Source organism: Taudactylus pleione, unplaced genomic scaffold (assembly GCF_031769625.1).
Source record: "Taudactylus pleione unplaced genomic scaffold, aTauple2 ptg000585l, whole genome shotgun sequence".
Taxonomy (NCBI): domain Eukaryota; kingdom Metazoa; phylum Chordata; class Amphibia; order Anura; family Myobatrachidae; genus Taudactylus; species Taudactylus pleione.
Window position 1 is genome coordinate 1,628,831 of NW_028284987.1, and position 25,815 is coordinate 1,654,645.

At 43.8% G+C, this 25,815-nt stretch overlaps 1 protein-coding gene across 12 annotated transcripts in view; it reads right to left on the bottom strand.

The window, feature by feature from the left end:
• Window positions 1-1,123: 1,123 nt before the first annotated feature.
• NCOR1 (nuclear receptor corepressor 1) overlaps window positions 1,124-25,815 on the bottom strand; it is a 223,338-nt gene continuing 198,646 nt past the window's right edge. For 8 of the 12 annotated variants that reach the window (XM_088453648.1, XM_088453646.1, XM_088453643.1 and 5 more), the window contains 10 exons: window positions 24,616-25,091; window positions 22,317-22,442; window positions 22,074-22,207; window positions 21,324-21,541; window positions 20,774-20,908; window positions 19,504-19,646; window positions 6,470-6,523; window positions 3,951-4,154; window positions 3,374-3,556; window positions 1,124-2,269 (listed from right to left, as the gene is read on the bottom strand). In XM_088453648.1, coding sequence (XP_088309774.1) covers window positions 2,082-2,269; window positions 3,374-3,556; window positions 3,951-4,154; window positions 6,470-6,523; window positions 19,504-19,646; window positions 20,774-20,908; window positions 21,324-21,541; window positions 22,074-22,207; window positions 22,317-22,442; window positions 24,616-25,091 — 1,861 coding nt within the window. In that variant the 3' untranslated portion in view covers window positions 1,124-2,081. The remainder of the gene's footprint in view (window positions 2,270-3,373; window positions 3,557-3,950; window positions 4,155-6,469; window positions 6,524-19,503; window positions 19,647-20,773; window positions 20,909-21,323; window positions 21,542-22,073; window positions 22,208-22,316; window positions 22,443-24,615; window positions 25,092-25,815) is intronic. The other 4 variants (XM_088453645.1, XM_088453644.1, XM_088453640.1 and 1 more) reach the window with 4 other exon arrangements.

Below are 25,815 nucleotides of genomic sequence, written 5' to 3' on the forward strand. Positions count from 1 at the left end.
ACCGGCGTTCTGTATAGACTGTCCATGTTGTCTGCTCATTAGATGTGCAGCCACAGCTGCATTGAAGAACTTCAGGGGCCGTGCAGACCCCCACTCTGTACGGTGCATCCGACTTCGGCCAGGCACCGACGAAAACTGAGTGCCTGAGGCTCAGGGGCGGGGTATAGGAGTGGGACCCCAGTGCATCCTGGGAGGATGGAGGTTTTTAACTCTGTGGTGCCTGGATGTCTGCCGCCATCGCCTATACCCCAAGGTATCCTGTGGATACCCTATGGACCCTGAAGTAGAAACACAAAAAAATACTCCAAGACAGCAGGCCAGAAGGAAGGGGACTAGGGGGGAGACAGGGAAGGCTGCCTGGACTGGGGAGGAGGCACAGGGCAGAGAAGGCTGGCTGACTGGGTGTAGAGGGGGGCAGGGCAAGGAAGGGAATGCTGCCTGGACTAGGGGTAGAAAGGGAAGGCTGGCTGAACTCGTGGGGGAAGCACAGGGCAGGCTGGCACTGGGGACGGGGGGTGGCAGGGAAGGCTGGCTGGAACGGGGGGGGGGGGGTATGGGGAAATGTTGGCTGACTGGGGGGGGGAAGCATAGGGCAAGGTCAGGCACTATGTAGCAAGTACCTTGTTTAGTGGTTTCTTCAGCTGGCTGCGAAGCCAGCCTCAGCGCTGACAGTTGATGCAATCTGTGAGGATCTGTGTCTGTGACCGTCGCGGGTCACGTGGTTGTCACTTGCCAAAGTTCACTTTAGACCCACCTAACCCAGCGCGGACGGCATTTTAAAAATGGCACAGGCTGCGAGCCAATCACAGCTCGTGGACAAGCAGCCAATCAGGAGCGTCCACTCCCGATTGGCTGCCGTTCCGCGAGCTCTGGCTGGCTAGCGGTCGTTATATCAATTATTCACCCTATAGCTTGCTGGTGCAGCAACACTGCTACCTGAGGCCCTCTCTCTCCGGGCCTCGAGGCACGATGGTCCCCCCTGATGGCGGCCCTAATCACTGTAAAAGATTATCTCAGATTACCAGTGATGTCAGAGGTCGACAAGCATAAGGATATCTTACACAGCTGTTCACACACTTATTCATAAGTAAGCATTATAATAATAATAAACTGAAATCTTGAGTTGCGCAAAAACATTTTATTACAATCCATGTATAGAATTAAATGAAAGCTGTGAGGGGAAAAAAATTAAAATAAAAAAATTAAAATTAACAAAGAAAAACAAACAAAAAAAACCCAACCACCTACTGCACCAATCTGTCAGTTTTTGGATTGGTGACAATCTGGTTTATACACATAGATCTATTGTTTTCCTTGGGGGAATATATTCCTACGAAGGATAAAAACAACCAGAACCTACAATTCACAGACACAACTTTGCAATGGTCATTGCTAGTGCAGAAAAGCTTCGTTCAGATGTAAGTCTGATAAAAAAAAAAAAAAAAAAGATTTAAAAAAAATATATAGTTTTTTTCCTTTTTTAACAAGTTTCAGCATTTAAGCCACAGGTTAAAAATGAAATTAATGGTTCTAAAATTAATTTGCCTTCTCACCTTTTCTAAATATAACAAGGCGAGTTATGTCCTCTAAATCTGGAAGGGGCCCATTTATTATAAGGTGCAGGACAATTGATTAGGGCTTGCAATCAATGTTCAGTATCATCCAGGAGACAAAAACAAATCCTCAGGGGCAATGATTTAAAACATACATATTCCATACTAGAGCAAAGAAAAAAAAAATAAACCACTGCAAATATTTACAGAATATTGATTTAAAGACATTAATGTTTTCTTTACAAATAGCTGAAAATTGGTAGTTGTCCAATCCACGTTTTTTTCATCTCCTTTAAAACTTCTTTACATATTAATGTGGAACTGTAACGCTACTAATTACATTCTGCTAATAGCAGGCCTGGAGAAGCAGGCTGATATCCATTTTTACACGACTCTGTAGTTCCCCGTGCAGGCAGGTGGCCTCTTGCTGCTCAGCCTGTGGCTCTCATCAGGAAAAGTCTTCCAGGCAATGATTTGGGACATTACTGTTGGAATCCTAAGACATGCAGTTCTGTATTCCAAAGTGTTTCAGTCATCGCTGTCAGACAGGGTTTCATATTGTGATGAGAGGAGAGGTGCTGGCTCCCGATCCCATATCCTGCCCTGCTGGTGAGCAGAACTTTGCGTCATGGAGGGAGGTGCACATGCTATAGACGATGGAGGAGTACTGTTCAGCATTCCCATGGTTAATGGGTTGTATGGGAACTGGGTGGACCCTAAGAAAAGATGTAGACAAACAATAAGAATTCCATGAAATTATATGGGGGGGGGGGGAGAATTAAATTAGCAGCAGGGTTCTGTCAGGTTAGAATGCCGATGCCCCCAGGTAAGTAAGCCTAACCTAACACCTAACCCTACCCCTCCGCAGCCTAAACCTAACCTCCCCCCAGTGCCTAAACCTAACCCTCCCTCCCTGCAGCCTAAACCTAACCTCCCCCCATCGCAGCCTATCCCTAACCCCAGTACTTACCTTCGAGATGCCGGTATTCTGGCGTCTGCATTCTGACCATCGGAATCCCAGCGGTCGGCATGCTGACTGCATCTCTAATATATATATATATATATATATACATACATACATACATACACACACATAAAACTGAGAATCATTTTAATGTTTATTAGAAGCAAAGGCATCTAAGTGAGCGCAATGAGTACGTTGCCTGTATTTCAATGCATAACAGATGGGAGTTTAAAGTTGGCTTAGATTGATGTAAAGTTTTGTAATGCAACGCCATAGGGCCTTTAGGCTGGGTACACACTAGACAATATGTTGTGTCTAGAGACAATCAACAATATTTTGTCCCAACCATCTTTAAGACTGTACACGCAATTCATCTTTCAAAGACTTGTACAGGTATAATGCATCAGCCATGCAGATGCGATATATCTAGAAGATTTGTTGCTAATAATGTGTAGTGTGTACGGACAATCTGACAGTGCATAAACAGACACGACTGGTAGCTCACGATCCTCTTCAGACAAATAGTTCAGATAGCAATGATGATTGTTTAGTGTGTATGTACTAGATTGTGTGTTCTCAAATTTTGGCAAAATAATCAAGTCGGTTGTTAGATCATTTAAGTGTGTACCCCCACATTACTGTAAAGCAAATAAAATACTAGACTAGGTTTAAGTGTACAATTTCTTCGCAGCGTACAATGACGAAGGTAGGAATGTACTGATGATAATCTAATTAGCCTGCCTTGTTTTAAACAAAGAAATATTTTGGAAAATAATTTGTTCATAGCTTCTTTAAAAGACATTTTAGAATACTGTATTGTGTGAGGACCCGATACATCGGTTGTGCTCACGCTCACCTGCGGAAGAAGGTCGGTCTTCCCAGGCCCACGATGGAGCCTGCCTGTAATCTCCTTCTGAATGAACTGAGGAGACAGATGAGGGCCGATCAGCCCCCATGTATGCCTGGCTGCCAGAAATGGGGGACTTCATTTTGCGGCTGCCAGATTTACTTATCAGCTTTTGCTTGGTGGTTCCTCCGCCTGTAACATGGAGAACTTTGCATATAAGGTAATCTGAAAGGGCTGATATGAGAGAGTACATCATTGGTGCAGGAGAGCCCTGCAATGAGCGAACAGAATTATGGCCCTTTCGAAAGTGAATGGAATGATGACCTCCATATATTACCTGCGGGGGGAGCAACAAGGGAAGCAACCTGGGTTTGATGTGCGAGGTTACATTGCCACTCCTTGATACCATATTGCTAGGTATTATTATAAGATTAAGAAAACATCTTGAGAAGGATGAATGTACTTAAGTTAATGTTTATCCATGTCTGAAACAAAGTTGTATTGCCTCAGTCACATTCTTCTGTAATAATTTGGCTTTAGGAGTATTAAATCTCTGTACATTCCAAGTTTGAGCACCAATACCAACCTGAATTGGGTGATGGATTTGCTTCATCCCTGCGGCCATCATTGCTTGAAGACCCTGAAGAGTTGCCTTGTGCTACTCCCATCAGGACACCATGGTCATCTGATTTGTCATCAAAATTGCCCATTAAAGCTTTGCGGATAATGTCCTCTAGACCAAGATTACTTGCAGGATCAGCAAAGGAATGACCTCGAGAGCTGATGGCTCCTGCACAAAGAACAAGAAGATGGAACAAAAACTATTGTAATAAGTGAATTCCTTGCCATAGCTGAAGGCACATAGACAAATTACTCTCATATAATCATGCCCACACCTCTAATAATACCCTCCACAGAGAATGTTTTCTCTCAGACTTGCTACAATGCTCTTCAGAGCAGGGGACTTGGGTTGTGTAATGGTGCCCACATCAGGGAAGCAAAAAAAAGAAAGCATTCAGTTTAGGCATGCTGGCCTTACATCTAATGCTTACTGTGATGGCAGCCCAGTACAAGTCATAAATATTATATACACGGCACTTTGTATGAGGCATTTGATGCAACTAGTCAGATATGCCCTGTGAACGGCTGCCAGTCTCAGAGGGACCTCCCGGACCCTCTGCACTCATGGTTCCTACCCCAGTCTCTGCCGATCACTGCCAGGCGCAGTGATTGGCTAGCCCAGCGACACCCTCCAACCGGCAGCTGGAGAGAAGAGCAGCCACCGGGAACGTGTAATTGAAGAAGTCGTTCTTCTCCTGTGTATGCCCGGCTGCTGCTCTTCTCTGCAGCTACCTGGGTAATGTGTTGAAGAAGGTGCTCTGTTCCTGTCTATGCTCGGCGCCTGCTCTTCACTACAGCCGCCGGGGTAATGTAAAAGACACACTGTGACTAGGGAGTGCTGCTGGGCTGGCCGACCAGCACACACCGGGGGAGGAGCCATGGGTTCAGAGGGGCCGGGAGTAACGTAAATGCAGTGCTTACGGCTCTCCAGTCACAGTGCATACTTAATGGCTGCAAAGAGGTGCAAGCCCCCCTCCCTTTCCCGTATATAAATAGCAGTGCCTCTGCTCCACCCGTGTGCCACAATTTTCAAATATATCGATTTTCTGATACTGTAAAAAGAAAAAAGTAGATATTTGGAAAATCGATATTAGTATAGATGGTTCTATGAATCCCTTTGATTATGGTGAACCCATATCTATCAAGAATCTCGATACGGGACTGTCGATTAGGAATGGTTAAATAAGTTCATTCACAGTATACCATAAAAATGACTATTTTTAAAATATATTGTGCTTAAAGAAATATATATATTTTTTTATTAAAATTGTGTCTGACAAGTACGAGGGTGGTTCAACAAGTAAGGTAACAAGACCTCTTGTGTGTAATGTCCTCTATTTCATTCTAATTTCCTGCCAGGCCAGAGCAAGTAGACCACTTCTTCCCCTCACGGCCATTAGACTGCGTCACATATCAGTCAAACTGTCCCAACATCAGTTGTAAGATGGCGGGGGTGGCGGAAACATGGTCAAACATTGAGGTGCATAGTGTGATCAGATTTCTGCTTCTAAAGGGCACATCAGCAGCTGAAATTCATTGCCAACTTGCTAAGGTGTACGGTGATAATATCATGTCATGAAAACAGGTTTGGTCCACTGCCTTTGACGTTCAATATGAGCAGCGATCTGGGGTGCCAAGCACACCCACCACAGATGACAATTTGTGCCACATTGAAGGTCTGATTCAGGAGGACAGACGCTTTCAAATTACTGATACTGCTGACAAACTGAACATCTCAGTGGGTACTGTGTACAACATTGTTCATGAGCAACTAGGGTACCATGACCATCATGTCCTGGCTTCAGGTGCTTGACACGGATTTCTTCTATGCCGGGATAGATGCCTTGGTTTGCCGTTGTAACAAATTCTTACACAAGCATGTGGAGTATTGGGAGAAAAGCTAGTTTATATAGCCCAGATGTCCAACCTCACAGATTGTGCTCAATTTATTAGTTTCTAGTTATTTACGTTAAACATTCTTAGTTACATTACTAGTTCCAAGTGAATTGCTAAACTCTGGTAGTCTACTTGCACTCGATCCTAGGGATTTAAGACACTGAACACTAATGCCATTAATCAGTATTATGAACTACTATAAAACAATGCATTCAGATTTCAGTGACAAAAACTGGGTGTGCCTAGGAGAATAGGGAGATATATAGCTTCGGGGAGGCTCTACTTTATGCAATGAAGAAATTATGTACATTGTTACCAAATTTGCCTAGAGTACACGAGAGGAGCTCATTGTTATACTTGTAGTGCCAAAAAATCACCCGACGCATTTCACTCCAAATTACTTTGTCCTATCTCTCAAAGCATACATAAAATTTATACCTATACATCTAAAGCCACATACATTTATAAAAACACACAAATAATGGGTGTACAGCAAATAATTAATAAAGTGCATGGAGAAATGTTCCAAAGGCCAATAGATATGAAATATAAACAGATTTATATTTAGCACTGCTGTGAAAGACTTACCAGAGGTAGTGACGGCTGGCAAGTTAAAGATCTCTGTTCCTGGTTGAGCAGCTGCTGCAATATATACATTCAAATTTCATTAGCAAGCTCCATTCGTGACAAGTTAAACAATTAAATATAAGTTGGTACATAGCACATATATTTAAACTAACAGCTTATTTCCTATACAAATTAATAGCTTATTATATGAAAGGGAAACTGACAAATTATTGGAAAAAAACACAAAACAATGAATTTCAAGTAAAAAAAACCCATGCACACAATAAATATAGGCAATATTATAAAGAAAGCAAAACTATTTGAAATTTAAAAAGAAACTCAACACTGAAAATTTTTAAGAAGAAACAATAGTAAGGGGTCAATTCAATAAGGAGCGAGTTTACGAAAGAGAGTTTGTTTCATGAAACTGGCATACTATGCATAGATGCACGCACCCGAGAAACGCAGAATATGATTAGAAACGCAGTTGTGCGGTACTGGCGACAAGGTTTCACAACTTTTCTACAAAAGGTAACCTGGGAGAAGGTCATTGAAAAGTGGGTAAACCATCCTGTAGCCCCCAAAAAGTGACAACTGAAATAGCAGGACCATATAGAAGGCCGTTAGTGGTCAAAAGGACAGTACTGGAGGTTGCTTAAAAGGTGAAAAATGGCTGATTTATTTGCACTTTTTAATAATTATTGTTGAAAAATTATAGCAAGCAAATGTTTTTTTCTATTAGCAAATTAAAGTATTCTCAGCATTTCGGGGTACAGAAAAATGTGAGCAATAATTTTTCAGTGTTTTTATGTAAGTTTGTTAAGGTGATCTCATCTGCAAGTTCAAAAAACTCTCTTCTATAATTATATCACATCCACATGCCTGTCCCACATCATTTACCCCAATATTAAGCTTTTTATAGAAATTCACCTTAAAACCAACATGTCTTTATTGGCCAAATGATGCTATTTAAACCCCTCCAAGTGCATGTTTATTCATTGTGAGGGGTGTACCAGAGGTTATACACGGTGTGCTGACATTTCTACCTTACAATAAAGATTTTCCCTACCTTTTCACTTGCTCAGGGGGAGTTTGGAATTGAATTGCAAGTGTATTTTGCAGTGCGAGATCGCCATGAGAACGACTCGCTGGACCAACTTGCATATAATTGAATTAACCCCTCAGATAGCAATTAGGCTTAAAAGTTGCTTTACAAAAAGCTACTAACATATGAAAAGGTCTCGATGTATGCATCTTACAAATACAGCCTATTGTAAGCGATTGCTCTACTAAATGTCATCAACCAGTTTATGTCAAGAAGATGACTTCAGTATCCATCAGTGAAATGGCTGACAGGAAGTCTGCTGTGTTTAGGAAAATATCTTCGTACATGGAACACAGATCAATCTGAAAATATCTCCCATCCTGGTGCTCACCAGTTCCACCATAATTGGGGTGTGCTGTTGTGTACTGCTTGTACAGACTGTCGGGGGGCTACTGAATTCACCTTCCCTAAGCATTTTTAAATCAATTTGTTGTAGCTCTTTCATGTAAACTAACATTTTATATAGGTTCTATGGCTGTTTCAAATCAGCAAACACCTGTATTATGTTGGGGATTTAAACATGAAAACTGATCCTACTGTAACAATATTGACATGTGCCAGTAAAGGAAGAAGCCTCCAATTTATACTTCAATTTTATTTAAAAATGTGTGAACAAAAAAAAAATTGGATTTCTGCATTCATCTTTAAATCTCTTCCTTGAAGTCCATCTGGGGAGCACTGCGGTACTTACACAGGGGTCAGACTAGAGTGTGTGGCACTAGCAGTTTGGTACTAAAATAGTATAAAGAAAAGCTCACCCACCTACACCGGTTCTTTCGTTTGTTTAGCAAAGCTGCAAGGAGGGAGAACATAAAAACTATGTACACAACCACATAAAAAACAAGACAACCATTCATATTAACAACAACAACAAATCAGGGTGGGATTGCAGTGTCCTCAGATGGACCATGAGGAAGGGATTTAACCATGACACTGTGGTACTTAAACATGGGATTTCTCAAAGCAAGCTAAGAGGGGGTATCGCCCAGCAAAAAACTGGCATCCCCTGTACCAAATGTACAGAAGCATTAAAATTTTGTGAAGGTGTGCACAGAAGACCAGGTTGCTGCTCTGCACAGCTGTTCCACCGAGGCGCCATGGTGAACCGTCCAAGAAGACCCAACAGTACGAATCGAACAAGCCCGATGAGAAACTGTAACAGGCACATCTGAGAACATATAGACCTGCTGGATGGTAAAGGTGGATCGCTGAGCAATACGCTTTGAAGTCAGCCAACCTCATTTTGGGGCATCAACCAACACAAACATGTATCTGAAGAGCACGGACCACATCCAACAAGCTCTAAGGAGGAAGAGCTGGCGGAAGAAGAAGCAACTTGTGAAAAGGCTGGAAGAACAATTGTCCTGGTTGAGAAGGACCTTAGACATAACCTTAAGAAGAATAGGCGCTTGGTCCACAAAACTACCTGATCCGAATAAAAAAATTATCAGGGGAGATTTGCAGAACAGAGCAGCCAATTCAGATATACATGTGGTAGATGCAATGGCCAGAAGGAACACAGCCTTCAAGGTGAGGTATGTTAATTTCACAGAGGTTTGAAAGTCTCCCGCCGAACACACTGAAGAACTCTGGGCAGCATGGACAGAGGTAGAAACAGATACCCCAGTTGAAAGTTCCAAGGAGCCATTATGGCATACATGTAAACTGCGTGAGGGTCCCGTGACCGAGCACCATATCAAGGAAGTTTCCTGTTCAAACGGGAGACCATGAGGTCTATGTCAGGTCATCCCCACATGTGCATGATCTCCTGAAACACCTCCTGGTGTAGTTCCCATTCTGCGGGATGAACAGTGTGGCGACGCAAAGTCTGTCTCCTAGTTGTCAGTCTCTGAAATGTAGACGGTCGATATGGCAGGAACACAGAGCTCCTGCCATGCTGAAACTCTGAGATGCCTCCTGCATGGCCTTATGACATTGAGCTCCGACCGGCTTGTTCATGAATGCCACGGCCGTGGCATTATTTGATTGGATTTGCACAGGAGACTGCTGAGCCTGGACCACGGCATTTCTGATCGCCCTCAACTCCAGAATGTTGATGGCTAGAGCAGACTCAGAGGTGGATCAAAGACCCTGAAGCTGCTGGTCCAGAACAACTGCTCCCCAACCCAACAATCTGGCAACCGTCATAACATGCACCCGGTTTGCAATTGAAAATGGGGGACCCCCTAGTCAGATTTGGGGTACGGAGCCACCATAGAAGAGACTGACATGTCTAGGGAGACAGCAGGGAATGCTGCCTGTACAGAAGTGAACCCGTCCGGGACAATGGTGTAGAATCTGGTGCTGGAGTGTCCGGGTATGAAATCTGGAGAATAAAACTGCCGCGAAAGCAGCTACCATCTTCCCACGCAGTTGCATACACTGGATAACCGATACCCATGGCCCGCCATGGACTATATATCCCGACTCTTCTGTAAAGGTAGAAAGACCGACTGACACAGGTTGTCGGAATAGAACACCATCCTCTGAGATGGAAGAAGTTTTGACTTGGGAAATCCACTGCAATGTAAAGATCTTGACACAGAAGGACCTCTGAAGGAGCTTTGATTAGCAGGTCTTCCAAATATGGAAGACCTGAACAGATTAGCGCAGAAACCATATGGGCCATGACTTTTGTGAACATCCTGGGAGCCGTGGATTGACGGAAGGGCAGGGTCTGAAACTAAAAATGGAGATCTCCAACCGCAAAGTGGAGTTGATGATGGTGACCCTTCCAGATTGGAATATGGAGATAAGCATCTTTGATATCTATGGATGCCGAGAACTCTCTGGCCTTCATGGCACTGATGACGGAGCGCAATGACTCCATCTTGTATTTTTCCAGAAAAATGGTAAGGATTCAACAACTTCAGAATCGGCCAGAAGGGGCCGTCCGGCTTATCCACCAGAAAAAGGCTTGCATAAATTTTGAACAGAACCGGAAAAGTAACTCAGGAATCTGAAAGGGAATGTGCCGCATCCAGGAGAGCTCTCCTTCTGGATGGATCCTGAATAAAAGGAGTGACAAAATATCCTTCTGACATGAGAACTGCCAGATCCAGAATGTATCCCCTGGATACAATGTCCCTTACCCAAAAATCAGTGGTAGACTGAAGCAAGACGTCATGGAATTCGAGTAAGAGGCCCCAACCACCTAAGGGTGATCCTGGGCACCCAGAACGTCATGTGGCTGGTTTCTCTGTAGGTTTGGTGAACACATTGTGGGTTCCTGCAGCACCACAGCCCCTGAAGATTGCTTTACAGGCTCTGAGGCTGAAAGGAGCAAAACCTGGTACCGTAGATTTTGTCTTGGGGTTAGAACCTGGAAGATAAAGGCTCTTACCCCCTGTGGCCTGAGAAATAAGTTCTGACCCAAAAAGGAATTCTCGCTCCAAGGGAACTGCTTTCAAAGTACATTTAGATTTAGTCAGCATTCCAAGACTGAAACCAAATAGATCTCCTAGAAGAAACTGCCAAAGTGGAAATTGCATCCAACAATGAGTCACCCACATAATTTAAAGCTTAACAGACCTGCTCTGCCAAAGTAAAGACTTCAGAACGAGACACCTCTGACTGAATTCCGGAGACCAGCTCAGCAACCCATGTTTATAGCTCTGATGATCCAGGCACTAGCTAGCATGGGTCAAAAGGGAGGCACCCGAAAGGATGAACACAGATTTTTAACACCCTCGCTTTTCCTATCTGTCTGATCCTCTAAAGCACAGGTTCTTAAACTCGGTCCTCAGGACCTCAAACAGTGCATGTTTTCCAGGTCTCCTCACAGAATCACAAGTGACATAATTAGCTCCACCTGTGGATCTTTTAAAATATGTCAGTGAGTAATGAATACTCCTGTGCACCTGCTGGGTAACCTGGAAAACGTGACCTGTGTGGGGTCCTGAGGACCGAGTTTGAGAACCACTGCTCTAAAGTAACAGAGTGCACCGTAGGGATAACGGTGGCCTTCGCCAACCTAGCAATAGGTGTATCCACCCGAGGCAGTACCTCTCGAGGCTTATTGCCTTTGTCCACAAAAGGATGAAGGTTCCTACATTTTTTAAGGGGCCAGAAATGTAGTGTCTGGTTTGAGCCAGGCATCCTTTAACAGCTCCCCAAAATGTGAGAACATTGGAAATACTGACACCAGGTTCTTCTTACGTTTAAAGGAGCAAACAGAACTGGCCTCAGAAATTTCAGTGTCTTGAATCTGCCTGATTAACTGCGTCAATAAATGGCAGAAACGCGAACTAGCAGGGGAATGTTCCTGCCAGCTGAGGTATCTTCCTAATCAGGAGAGCAGCCTGCAGAGTATGAATCCCCAGGAAAACAAACTCTGGCTGCAAGGGCCTCTTCTTGGTAGCCCTTGGCCCCCGCAGATGCAACTAACTTATTGAAAGATGCAGTCATATCAGACAAACCCTTTCCCCATATTACGGGCCCACGGTGGCTCATCTGCAGTGTCGGAGAGGGGCTGAGGGACTGTCTGTGCACAAAGAAGAGAATCACTCACGTGTCGCAGCTCGGCAATAGCAATAGCTCGCCATGATCCTAACCCACTCCAGGATCCCCGACACGTTCGCGGAACTTCCAGGCCGTGGATCCACAGCTACAGCGGTGCATGCTGTGCAGAGATTACTTGGTTCTGGGAAACCCCTAAGTATTTTGGTATGGTCTTCTCGCTAGGCTATTTCTGCAGGGCAATGTGCCCTGCCCAATTTTAAAACAGAAAATGTGCCCTGCTTTACCTTCCAGTGCCCTGTTGAAACAGCCTGCCGGGTGCTGACCCCACCCGTAGGCCGCAGTGTCCCATGTTGGGGGAAGGAATTGAGGTGCAGCGCTCACTGTCGGTAAATAGATGCTGTGCACGGCATCTATTTACAATGGGGGGGAGAGCTTGGGGGGCTTGCGTGCCCAGTATGTCCCTAAGTGCTGGGCACGCCCCCAAGAGTGACGAAACAGGGGTGCATCTTAAGGCTTCGCACCCCTTTTAGCCACTTGCCAGTGTGCCCTTTTTGCGGTCCGGCGCCAGACCTAGAGTGAACACTATTGGTACCACAAGCAAAACACAAAAAATACACATCAGAGCTCTGCTTGACTTTGGAAACATTTTCTGGCTTCCATGACATTTTATTTAGCATAAAAACAAACAACTGATCACCTGCCTAGTTTCTTATTAGGAATTGGGCAGGGAGGCTAACTGTGATCAAGCAACAGCCAGCCTAAAACCTTAAACTGAGGTATAGAGCAGAATAGTCTATGTTAGACAATAAAAGTCCTGCACGCAATAGTGAGCTGGAGCCAACCCCCTTTTTATAAAACAAAAAAAAACACTAAGAAAAAAAATAAACTAGTGTCCAAAGGTATAATGTCACATAAAAAAATGTGCAGTTTAACAACAGAAAGGCACTTGCTAATCCCACATTTTGCCTGATCTCTATCAATGCACCGTCCCCCAGTCTGCAGAGACGGTCTGGACACAGCTAAAATGGTGCTGAGCAGACTCCTATAAGCCAACCAAGGAGGGACGAGGCTAACCGTAATGCACCGCTGGGAGCAGCGCTATAATGGCACCCCTTTGTAGCCAGCCATAACCCTGTCTCAATCTAAAACACAGCCCCAGCAGCAGAACAGCACCTGTGGCAGCCACAGAGTGCGCTGAGGGAAGCGACAGATACACCCTATCACGGACCTATGCAGCACTGTGTACAGGGTTCGGCAATAAAAGAGTCACAGCCCAGCGCTGCCCTTACCGGACTCAGACCTTCCTCAGTGTTGTGTCCCGATGCAGCAAAACCCTTAAGACCAGCAGAGCCGGTTCGTTGACCTCCCAGAGGCAGAGTGGGACTGGGGCTCACACTAGCCCTCTATACTGATTAACTCCCACTCCACCAGCGCACAGAGTTGCCTGTGAACAGGGACTGAAGCGCTGACAAGTTAAAACCAAAAGAAAATGAAACAAAACAAATAAAAAACCTCACTAAAAAGCCAAGAATAAAAAAGTGTGCCTCACTCCTGAGGAATTAAACTAACAATTTAGGATCCGACGCAGGTGGGAGGGGTTAGTTTTCTTTTAAATAGTTAGTGCCAAACTCCTACTGGCATACACTTTAACCCATTTGTAAGTACCGCAGTGTTCCCCAGATGGATGCAAGAGGAATATTTAAAGTTGACCTTTCCTATTAAAGGATGAGATTTTACAACCACCAACTCTTTTGCTTTTTATCTTTATTAAAACTGATGACATTTGGTATAAATGTAGTTCTTACATTATACGAAGATCCACTTCCAAAAAGCCCAGATGAGATATTTTGAATAAATAACTGTAGATTTAATAGCTAGCAAACTGAAATGACCTGCCAAGCTCTTTCAGCCTTGTTTTATTCTCATACAATGACCAAGACGAAATGTGTACTCTCTGCCACTGATTAGCAGGCAATGGAGGGTGAGGCCCTGCACACACTAAACAGGCATCAGGTGAAGGAAAGAGATACACGAGTGATCCATGCTCATCTTTCTTTCCCTCACATGTCCGCCTAGTTTGTGCTGCTGGTTTCTTCACCTCGGAAATTTCTTTAGTTTGTTCTGCTTTAAAAAGTGTATTATTTTGTGACTACATAACCTTCCCCCCATCATTCTCTGCTTCACTCCTCATCTCTTTCTGTGGGTGTTAATAACGGATTGGAACTACACCTAGCCTGGTAATCAGACAAAAGTTTTGAAGTAACTGTTATAATTAGTATACATTAGCCACGCCCTCTGGTAGAGTAGGGTACCGACACACCGCTGACCCTTGCATCAGTCCTGTTTGGGATTCACACCAATAGACCTGGGAACTGTTTCCAATAGGTCATCAAAAGTGCTTACTTTTGATGACTTTAAAGCCAGGAAGTGAGCCTTTTAAAAAGGCAATATAATATCTATCAACAGTACTACCAGTTTACTTAGATCTACACTAACGCCCACTTCCAACAACTGGTCAGTAGCCAAGAAGTGAGATTAAATCAGCAAATGACCAGTGATTTTTAAATACTTCATTGCAACCAGCGACCAAGTTAGAATAGCATTTTTGGTCAACTTACTTTTGAATCATTTTCTCTTAAGCAGGCTGGGGAATACTGGATGATGGGATTGTAGGTTGGGGCTGGAGCTGGCACTTAAATTAAACTGTAGCTTTAAAAAGTAAGCTCCCCCCCCCTGCAATCCCAAAATTCCAGTACTTCTTTAAGAGAGTCCGAAGAGGAGTAGCAGGAAACCCATGAAACTGTTAGAACAACCAAACAAACCAGTAGGGAAAAGACCGGTCAAGAACCAAACACCTCACCAGACTCAGCGTGAGGGAGGGATCACAGTGTTCCACTGCCTGCTTAAGAGAAAAAGATTCAACAGTAATGGCACCAAAAATCCTATTTTCTCTTGCAACAAGGCTGGGGAACACTGGACAATGGAAAGTTCAAAAGCCGACCTCAGGGAAGGGAAGGCTCAGGCTGCCTGACCGGAGAACTTTATGCCCAAAGTGGGTGCTGCCGGAGGCAAAAAAACCCCCCTGGAATGTAAATATGAGCAAACGTGAGGACAGGGGACCAGATTGCCGCACAGTGGACCTGTGCTTTTGAAGTCCTGCGTCGCGCTGCCCAAAAGATAGTCGCCGCCCTAGCAGAAGGCGCTGACAACTTGTCTGGTGGCAGTCGACCCGCATCAGAATAGGCTTGAGTAATTACCGAGCGGATCCAACGTGCAAGGGTCTGCTGAGTAGCCAGCCAACCATATCCGACGCGTCATAAAGAACCCGCAGAGAACAGTACGGCGAACCAAAGACGACGCGTTCAAGGAAATCTGCAGAGCTCAGCCCAACTAGCAGAGCCAGATCATTCCAGTCCCGGGAATTCACCAAAGCAGGAAGAACCGGAAGGATAACAACTGAAACCAGTGTCGACTGGAATCGTAAAACTTTTACGGAGAACCGCACAATCTACATGGAAGACGAGCAAACGTGGTCTGCAAACCCTAAATACGTAACTATGCCGAGGGAAGGCAATAGCCATAAGGAAGACCAGCTTTCAAGTAACTAACTGAAGATCCATTGAACGCAACTACTCCAAAGGAGCCTGTGTGAGAGTCCAGAAGACTAGATAAGAATCCACGGCTCCACCTGCGGAGGAAACGGTGGCAAATACGCAGCACATTGTGTAAAAACGGTTTGGACCCCCTTGGAAGAGCCAAATGCAGCTGGACAGAAAATTACAGGGTCAAAACCTGTAACGTCACGAGACAAAGTCAGCAGCCGGCCTCCAAAACCTCCAGCAGGAAGGCCAAGAAATGTGAGAGGGAAAAACTTGTAACTGTTACACAACAAGAGGTAGAGTTTCCAAACCCGGAGGTAAGCGCGTTATGGATACAGAGTCTGGGCTTGCAGCCTAGTACGGAGCACGAGAGAGAAAGAACTGCAGCTTTATCACTTCCAGGCACAGAAGGCCAGGAGCAAAAACCAACTGAGGATGTCCCGGCGTAGAAACGATCCTAGTTGCAACGGGTCTGGACGAGGTGAAAGTGCCACCCCGGGCCTACAGACCTCGGGAGAACGTCCGTGTACCATGACCAGCGCAGCCAGCCTGGAGCCACCAGGATTACCCTCACTCTGAAAGCCTTAATACCTCTGGAGACATGAAGGAACAGTGTGGACAGCGGAAACTGATGCTCTACATAAAAATTCCACGGAACAGTCAAGGCAGCCACTTGCGGAAGCCAATGGACACCAGGATCCCATCCAAAACTGTGGAGCCTTGCAAATGTGCCGAGAGGAAATCCCCATGTGGAAGGCCTCACTCCCGGAACAGCAGGAAGACCACTGGAGAGAGAGACCACTGCCCTGGGAGAAATGTGGTTCTGCTCAGTTAGTACACTGTCCCACTACCGGCATGACCACCACTGAGAAAGATGGAACAAAGGTTTCCGCCCCGGAAAGACTTCGGTATCGCTGCAGCACACTTTTGCCTGCCGGAAGACCAGGCCAGCAAGGACAGACTGGGCCCTTTAGAACGATGGCTTGGAGCTCGAGCACATCGAACAGCCGGAACCGTTGTGGACGGTGTCCAAAGGCCCCAGAGCCAAAAAGCAACTTCACAGCACCTAAGCCCAGGAGACTCATCCGGAAGGACCAAGGAGTGGACCTGGAGAAGAAAGGAAACCCTCCACCAATGGAGAGTAACAGGTACTGCCATACAGAAGGAGAATGTCGAGCAACCGTGGCAAGTTTGGAGAATTACACACTGGGACTCCCGCGAGTAGAACATGGGTGAGTGAATGTGGAGACCAACTTGCCCAACAACCAAATGTTCAACAAGGTCCAGGGACGAGGTACCAATCAAACAGTTGAGACCAAGGTCGGTAGGGTCCCAGCACTGTCTGCCGCAAGACAAGACCGGATAGAAGTGTCGAAGGCCACACCCAGAACTGAAGGCGCAGACATGGGAGTAAGGAAGACCTCGCAAAGTCGTGATACAGCCCTGATCTGAAAATACTTGAAACAAGCGACCTGAGAAGATCCGTAACTCTGAAGCAGAGGTATCCAACACAAGCAGAACCTCCGAAGAGGGCCAGATACCTGCTGTGCGCTCGCTCTATGTTCGGCAGCAACGACCATGTTGCAAATACATGGAGCCAGGGCTCCACCGAACGATAGGGCCCGGAATAGACAAGGAACAGAGTCAAGTACTCAGTGAGGAAGTAGGACAACCTGCCTCAAACGGAATCTAAAAACACACTTTCCAGACGTCTAGCGAGGAGGTCTTGGCCTCCATGCTGTGGATCCCGGTTCGGAGAGAGTTCATGCGAACTGAACTACCCACCCCCTGGTGCTCAAGACACGAAGAGACAAGAGCAGCCGGAATTAGCCAGTCGGCCTGGGATCTAGGAAGGAGATAGAACCCCAGTTTCCGTACCTGCGGTGAAACTGGAGCAAAACATGGCGGCCGAGAGTGGGATGATCGCCTGGCCCAATTGTAAAAATACAATAAGCCACGCCTCCGAGGTCTCAGATGGTACCATAGCAAAAAATCCAAGCACCCAGATGGCTAAAGACGTCACCAATCAGTCGCTGACCCGGAACAACCTCCCTACCATGTGCAAGCGAACAGTTACTAGAAATTCTGCCCCCGAAAAATGAACCCCTGCTGGGGAAGAAGTGGCTTGTGTCACACTGACAGTCTACTACTGTGTGAGGTTTAGCTTATAGTTTTTTCACCTTGGAGGAGCAAAAACTTGGCAATGCAGACCCCACCATTAGGGACGGCCACCGACAGAAAAAGGCCTTACCAAACCGTTGACAGTGTAAGGAACAATCTGGCAAAGAACGTGTATGCGAACAGTAGAGCCAAAGGGCCCTTTAGGCCAAACCAGCCAGAGCTGACAACTGACTGTGCCCTGTCTCACCTGGCCTCCCACAGAGCTTGCTGCGCATGTCCTGCCAATGCAGAAGGGAATCCCAGGGCGAATCACTGTGAAAGCTCAGCAGTAGTGACCACAGCTCACGCAAGGGCTTGCCAAGGCCGGATAATGACCCCAGAACCTATCAAACCAGACCGGAGACCAGCCTCCAAAGTCTAGCTAGCAGATGCCCACTGGTTGCAGAGCCTTGCGCCCAGGAAGGGGCATGTGGCGGTCTAAACGGCTACCGCACCGACTACTGTGGGAGGTTCTTCCCTTTGGATACTTAATCAGCAGGAAGCAACTAAGTAACAGAGCCCTCCAAATCTGACGTCTCCTGGGCCTCCCTGCAGAGACTGGAGAGTTTGGCCGAAAGGAAAGTAATGACTTTCCGTCGCCAACGCTTGGACAGACCCAGAGCCACCGCTTGGCAATCCATAACTAAAACTGCCAACAGAGTGATGCGCTGCAGCAATGAGGTGGAAAAGACAGCAGGTCCTATTCCTTCGGGACAGCACAATTCTGCGCAAAGTCTTTTCTTTGTGAAACTGCTAATGGGACCCTTCACCTGCGGCTCACACAGCAAAGGATTCCTGCAAAAAAAGCGCCGAAATAGAGGAACCTAACTTAAGTTGTGACGCCATAACTAGAAATAAAAAGAATATTACAAAGCAAAATGTGCCCTACTCCTCAGGCACTTAAAGAACATGGAATTGTGGGATTGCAGGGGGGGAGGAGCTTACTTTTTAAAGCTGCAGTTTAATTTAAGCGCTGGCTCCAGCCAAAAACCTACAATCCCATTGTCCAGTGTTCCCCAGCCTTGCTGCAAGAGAAAGCAATATTAATGAGAAAACATCTTAGCAATGCACTATGGCATAAAGTGTAGATTAGCCAGTATCTGCTTTTTTTTTTTTTTTTTTTTTGGGGTGGGGGGTCTCCTGCTTATCAGATACATGATTAATTCTACTTCTTTGGCAGTTTCAGTCCCTGGATTTAAAGGAGCAATAATGTTACATACATAACAAGGTGTGATTTATATATATTATTGCCCCTTTTAACCAAGCGTACAAAAACATTGACAACTTGGTGGGTTTGAAATATGCTGCTTAGTATAGTTACCCCCAAATGCTTCACTATTGGGGTGAAGTATACCGATATTCACACACTAACTGGATATTCTCAAATATCTGGACATGATGGTTAACACTGAAACACCCTACCAAAGGTATCAATTAAGAAACATGATAATCTTCTGTTATTAAAAAAAAACCATACACACTATCATGTATCAAATGTGTTCTTAAATGGTAAATGCCCAATTTATATATACTGGTGGTTTGCACTTCATCATACATTTGGTAAAACAGAGAGTTAAGTCATTCTGCATTAAGATCATTAAGAAGAGGAGTGAGAATGGACATATTTAAGTAACATAACATATAGCTTTTATTAGTGGAGTATTAGTCGTACATTTGATTGCGGACACCCCACAGACAGAGAAGGAAGATGACAGTCAGGTCCCACTTACCCATGTCAGAGTCACCGCCACCAGAGGAGATTAACTTACGAAAAATCTCTTGTTTCTTGAACATCACCATAGGGGAGGTGTTTTCCAACTTGGTGAAGAAGGAGGGGAGATAATTTATATTTCCCGGAGAACGAGAGTCATTCCTGTTCAAAAAGAAGCATAAGGAACATAAACAATGGATCACTGACACAGATTTAGATTTTATACTAACCAAGATGATGAGTTAAACATGTGACTTGTAAGCCTGTATATTGTACTAAGAAATTTATAATACCAGGACAATAATTTATTATTATTTATATATTAACAGTTTCTTATGTAGCGCAGCATATTCCGTTGCGCTTAACAATTTGAAACAACATTAATAGAACAAAACTGGGTTGTAAGAGAGAAAGATATATAGATATCTATTAAGCCATAAAACCACTGCACTTGCCACTCCTAGATTTGGGGTGCAAACCTGCACTCACCATCCCCAGGCCTGGGGTGCAAAGTAGCCTTTGACCACATTGCTTAATTAAATAAAAAAACCAAACTCAGCACTCGCCATTGTTAAATCACTTACCATAATACATAAATTATGGGGTTTTGGTTCATGGATTGATCAATGCATTTAAGCCTGCAGCCCACATCACGGGACCCCATTTCTCTGCAGGTCCTATACTATCTGTCATACTTATGGGAACCTGGTAGCTGCTATCACAGAGTTTAAACTGAAAACATGTTAACTGGTTTAAAGCTCACCTGCCAACTAACTTATGGCTTTTAAAGGTAAGATTCAGCAAACATAGCTTCTATCATACTAACAAGAAGGCAGCTGACACAGGTTAACAGAAATGAGCTTGAATAGGGGTGCATGAGAAAGGTGTGATCACAAAAAGGTTAAATAAAAATTAAACCAGTTAACATTTTTTCAGTTTAAACTCTGTGGTAGCAGCTACCAGGATTCCATCAGTGTGACAGATAGCGTAGGACCTGCAGAGAAGTGAATTCCCGTGATGTGGGCTGCAGGCTTAAATGCATTGATCAATCCATGAACCAAAACCCCATTATTTATGTATTATGGTGAGCGATTTAACAATGGCGAGTGCTGAGTTTTTTTGTATATATACACTGTATGTATGTATGTATGTATGTATGTATGTATGTATATATTTGAATTAATTGAATCTGACCCTAAGAAGCGAATGGGGGATACCTGCATTAGAATTGGTGGTACCAAATACTCTGAAATAAACCAGTAAGATTAGTTTGGATTTTGATATCCTACCTTTGTTCAACTGGATCCGGTCTCTGGGACATTAACATCATATTATCCTGTTTTGTATGCATGATTGGGACCTGTGGAGGCGATATAGGCTCATATGGCTCACTCATGTGCCCTCTGTCTGGTGACTTTCCAGGCCTGTTACAAATAAAACATTGGACTATGATGACATGGCCAACCAAGAGCTCCTATAAAAACGGCTTAATATTAATAGAGTACCTTCCTTCTGACAAGCCAGAATTGTTTGTTTCCTTCAACACCCCTGCGACCTTTTCTTTTGTGCGAGAGCTAGATGTAGCCTTATAAAGATCATACCATAGTCACCTTACACATTCATTCTGTCCTTTTCCATCTCCAATTCAATGTGCAGTAACAATTACTTGTCACAATTTTATAAGGTATGAGATCAGACAAAACGTGTGTGTGTGTATACACAGTAAACACATGGCCTATATGGCTGAGAATTAGTTATTAAAACCAAAATATGAGCTCTTACATTGTGCTTTATGCATGCAGACTGTATGACACACAACATAGCCATGTATCATGTTACCTTCCCCGAGGCTTGTCAGGCATGTTTTCAGGAGACACCCTAGAAGCCGGTCGTTGATGGTGCATGGGCTGAGCCTGCGAGTCCGGGCTGAACCTGTTGGATGGCTTGGACCGGATAGGGGCTGATGGCGGGGCAGTGTTCTGGAATGTAGATGTGGGGGGCTGCGGAGAAGCCTGGGTGGCAGATTGATTCCTGGCAAAGTCTTGTGTTATAATGTGCTGAGAAAAAAAATTAAATTGGGGTCATAAACTTACAACTAAAATAGGAAACAAAAATACAAATCTCTTATATGATGAATACAGGACTTCATTTGTTTTATTTTTTTATGTCCCACAAACAAAGTCACTTTTAAATTATCTACTTTACAGAACATATCATGTAAAACTCACTTTAATGTTATACTTCCAGGTTCCTAACCAATAGCATAATAGATGTATATTGTATCAGTTTACATATGAGAATACAATGGCTGTAAGAAACACCACCAGGGAATAAACGTTGGGCAGTTCCATACATCTGTTGTTAGTTACCACTGTATGTTAATAGCAATAAGCATCTACAGTATTCACTTTTAATCTTTCTTGATAAACTAATAGAAGAGAGTCAACATTGCAAACACTTGCCATAAATAAAAAGAAAAGCAACATGACAATAAATGAAAAAATATGTGTGTATATCAAAAGCAAATCACAGTAGAAAATATGCATGCATTTAGCAAATATTCCAGAAATACGGACTACAAACACTTACACATATGTGGTCGGCTAGCGTGATCAGTCTATGAGTTTGAGGCACATGTGTGGGTGCTGGCTGCTGTGGTGAGGGGGACTCCTGTTGTGTCCGGTAGCGACTGGGCTGTCCTTCATATTGTCGGCTACTTTCATCTGAATCATAAAAAGAAGAAAACTGCTTATGAAAGACGGAAGCCTGCATGTTCTGAGTGTGGCTATTTTCTACTATGAGGAAGTTGTCTGCAGCCTGCAAAACACTTACTTTCTGGCTGGCTTGGCTTAGTAACTTCTTGCTGGTATGTCTCTTTTTCCTGTACCGGCACTGGTGAATTTGCTGGGCTGATGACTTCTATGGTGTCCCTTGGAGGCTCAAAGCGATGGGAAGACACTACATGAAATTAAATAAGGGTATAAAATCTCAACAAAAGTGCAGGAGAAACTAGTCGGGATCATTTATATGTCCCATGATTGGCATCTTTGTCTGTAGAATCTTCTTTTCATTATACTGACAGCACTGCTCCAAATTATAACAAAACTAGACTTTTACAGCAAGCATCAGCTACAGTAACTGCCTCACTTCTAATGCATTAAGTAAGAAGCACGGTGGCAAGCAGCTTTAGTTAGAAATGTTATTTACCAATGGAATTAGATGCTAAGCCAGAGTTTCCCAAACCTGGTCTTCAGGGAACCCTAACCCTGCATTTTTTTTACAGATCCCCTCAGCATCACAATTGAAGTAACAGGATTTTGGCACTCACAGGTAAATCCATTTCTCCGATTCCGCAGGGGACACTGGAGCTCAAGACAGTGGGGTATAGATGGTGGTAAAGTAGAGCATGGCACTTAAAATAATTTAGAAGTGTGACTGGCGCCTCCCCCTCTATGCCCCATCAGCCCCAGTTAAGAAACTGAGCCCGAGAGGAGACGGAGGGCAACAGGAAAACGAGGAGAAGTCCACAGAATGGAATAAGACTGACTGAAGGAGAACAGAGGAACCCACTGCAGGGAACACATGCAGTCACACAACCATACAATGCAAACAAATGCAATAGAACCAAAATGGCAGGTACGCAGCACTGGGCGGGTGTCCAGTGTAATTATAGCCCCCCTTCAGGAACGCGGTCAAAGGCTGCAGTAGCCGTGGCGGCTCCCACGTAGCAGACAGACTGCCACAGTAAGCAGTCTGTCTGTCCTCATTGCTTGAATAAAAAAATTAAAAATAAAATAAAAATATATGATAAGGCTGGAACAGCCTAAAGGGCTACCGGCTCTCTCGGGCACATTACTAAAACTGGGGCTGATGGGGCATAGAGGGGGAGTAGCCAGTCACACTTATAAATTAATTAAAAAAAAAGTGCCAGGCTCTACTCTACCACCATCTATACCCCACTGTCTTGAGCTCCAGTGACCCCTAGTGGATGAAGGAGAAAATAAATGTTACTTGTAGATCTTTTCAGACAGTAATGAATCCACCTCTATATCAACTAGTAAAACCAGAAACATGCAGTGAGCACTGAGTTTGGGTACCACTTTTCTAAACAATCTACTACATAATAAAGCTAATACCTACATTTATGGATCTTTAAAAATCTAAATTGCTGAGATCAAAATAAAGGAGACAGCCTCATATATTCTTATGTACACTAATATGGATCAAGAAGACTGTTCTCTGTTACCAACTAACCCATTGTGGCATTTATAAAAGTCCTTCCAGCATTTTGACACAACAATTGTTATATAGCTGTATCTTTATGGTTTTCTGTTACAAATGTCTTCCACTGGAAATTTTTTAAAGTGGAACTGAGCATTTACTCCTGATTACAGAACGTTTCTTTCCAAGGTTTCAGCTATTGTGTTTTAACTTTTTATATATTTTGAGACTTTTTAATTTGTACACCAAAGTGTTCTGCCATGTATGGTTCAATTTACATTATTAATATTTTTGTGTTTTCGATAAAAAAAAAATCTTAATATTGATACAATTGATTTTTTCATAATGTCCAAGTCCAGTGTATGAGCCATATATGTATTCTCAATAGAAAAGTAAAGAAATGTGAAAACTATTCTTCAATACCCTACATGTGACACTTGTATAAAGAGTGAATCTAGACATCAGCCAAATGCCGATAAGTCAGCTATTACAATATCTGTAGATAAAATACTGAAAAAACATTTGTAAAATAATAATGAAAAAAATTGCAAAGCGCTATTTTTAATTTAACATAACATATTTTTAATTATTATGATAATATCATGTAGGCTGTGGCATAAAAACATTTTGAAAACTATAACAAAGCGAACAAAGCTAGGAAGACCCAAGTGCATCTCCATCTATAAGTATGGGGGGGTAAACTGACAAAGCTGCTGCTTCTTCTTGACCGCTGGAATTAAATGGGCAATAGTATTAAATACAAAATCAGGTCTGTGCATATTTAATATTAATGTACTTTTTAATCCAGTGAAAACGTTGCTTAGTAATTTGACCCCACAAGAATGAATGCCATGGAAGAGAATTGTTTATGTACCATGAATAAAATAACTTGCTTCAATTGTCTACTTACGGCTACTGGAGGAATCTGAGCTCTGTGAACTTCGCTCACGAACATCTTTGTCTGAGGCGATCTGCTGTGTTATGATGACATCTATGAAGTTCGCTGCAGTGATGGTGGTCTTTCCTCGTGTCCTCAGCTCCTCCATATATCGTGATTTGGTATGTGCAGTTTTATCTTTACCAGCTTCAGAGTACACGGCTGGGGATGGCTGGCTTTGTGACTTGCTGCTAGAAAAGCTGGATGAGGAGTATGGACTTTGTACCAGTCTACGCTCAGATTCTATTTGTTGTTGCTCTAATGCTGCACGCCTGGCCATGTTCTCTTCTGACCGTGCAGAATCAAGCTTGTTTTCTTTTGGTTTGGCAACTTCCATTTGAGGCGCAGAAGCTGCAGCATCTACTAAGGCAGCTAATGCATCAGCTGCAGTGCTGTAGCGGGAAGCTGGAATTCCCTGGGTGATGGAGGGTCCTCCAGGATTGAGAGGCCTGGTGGATTATAGGAAAGTACATTATGTGAAAATTTCAATGTACGCTTTAACCTTGTTTTTCAATTCCCTAAACTACTATACAAGACTTTAGCGGTGTTCTTTAATTGTATTAGTAATCTTGGTCTTAGAAGTTATCATGCACAAGAGAGCCATTGCTTGACATTTGTGAACTACAATCCCTTTATCTCCTCCCAGTGACCACTTGCCAATCTTATTCATGTAGTATAATCCTTTTACAATACAAGCAGCTCTGGAAGCGTAGTCAGGGCTGGCCTAACCACATTGAGATGAGAAAGTCATCTGTGGGAAGTGGTCAGGCTCAGATGATATGACCTGTTGATGGACTTGTAAAATGCACTTTGAGGGCCTATGATTTAGTGCAGTAAATTGTACATGGAAAGGAACAAACATACTATTTTGTAAAATAATGGACACATAGCTTTGACATATTGATTGTCTGCAATGAAAAACTTGCTGGTTCTTAAAACATGTACTATCGAAATTCCAAAGATGAATTGAAATTGGTGCTTAAATAGACTGTGCCATTAGAACATTGGAGAATCAATGTAGTAAGAAAAGCACATTCCCTGTATTGTAGTCATCCTTTATATGCATCCTGTTAGTAGGTAAGAGAGAGGGTGGGAAGATAGAATTGTGGGTTATGCAGATGTGTGCACAGCCTGGATGAAAAGATGCATACAACCAATACATGTATTTAGCTC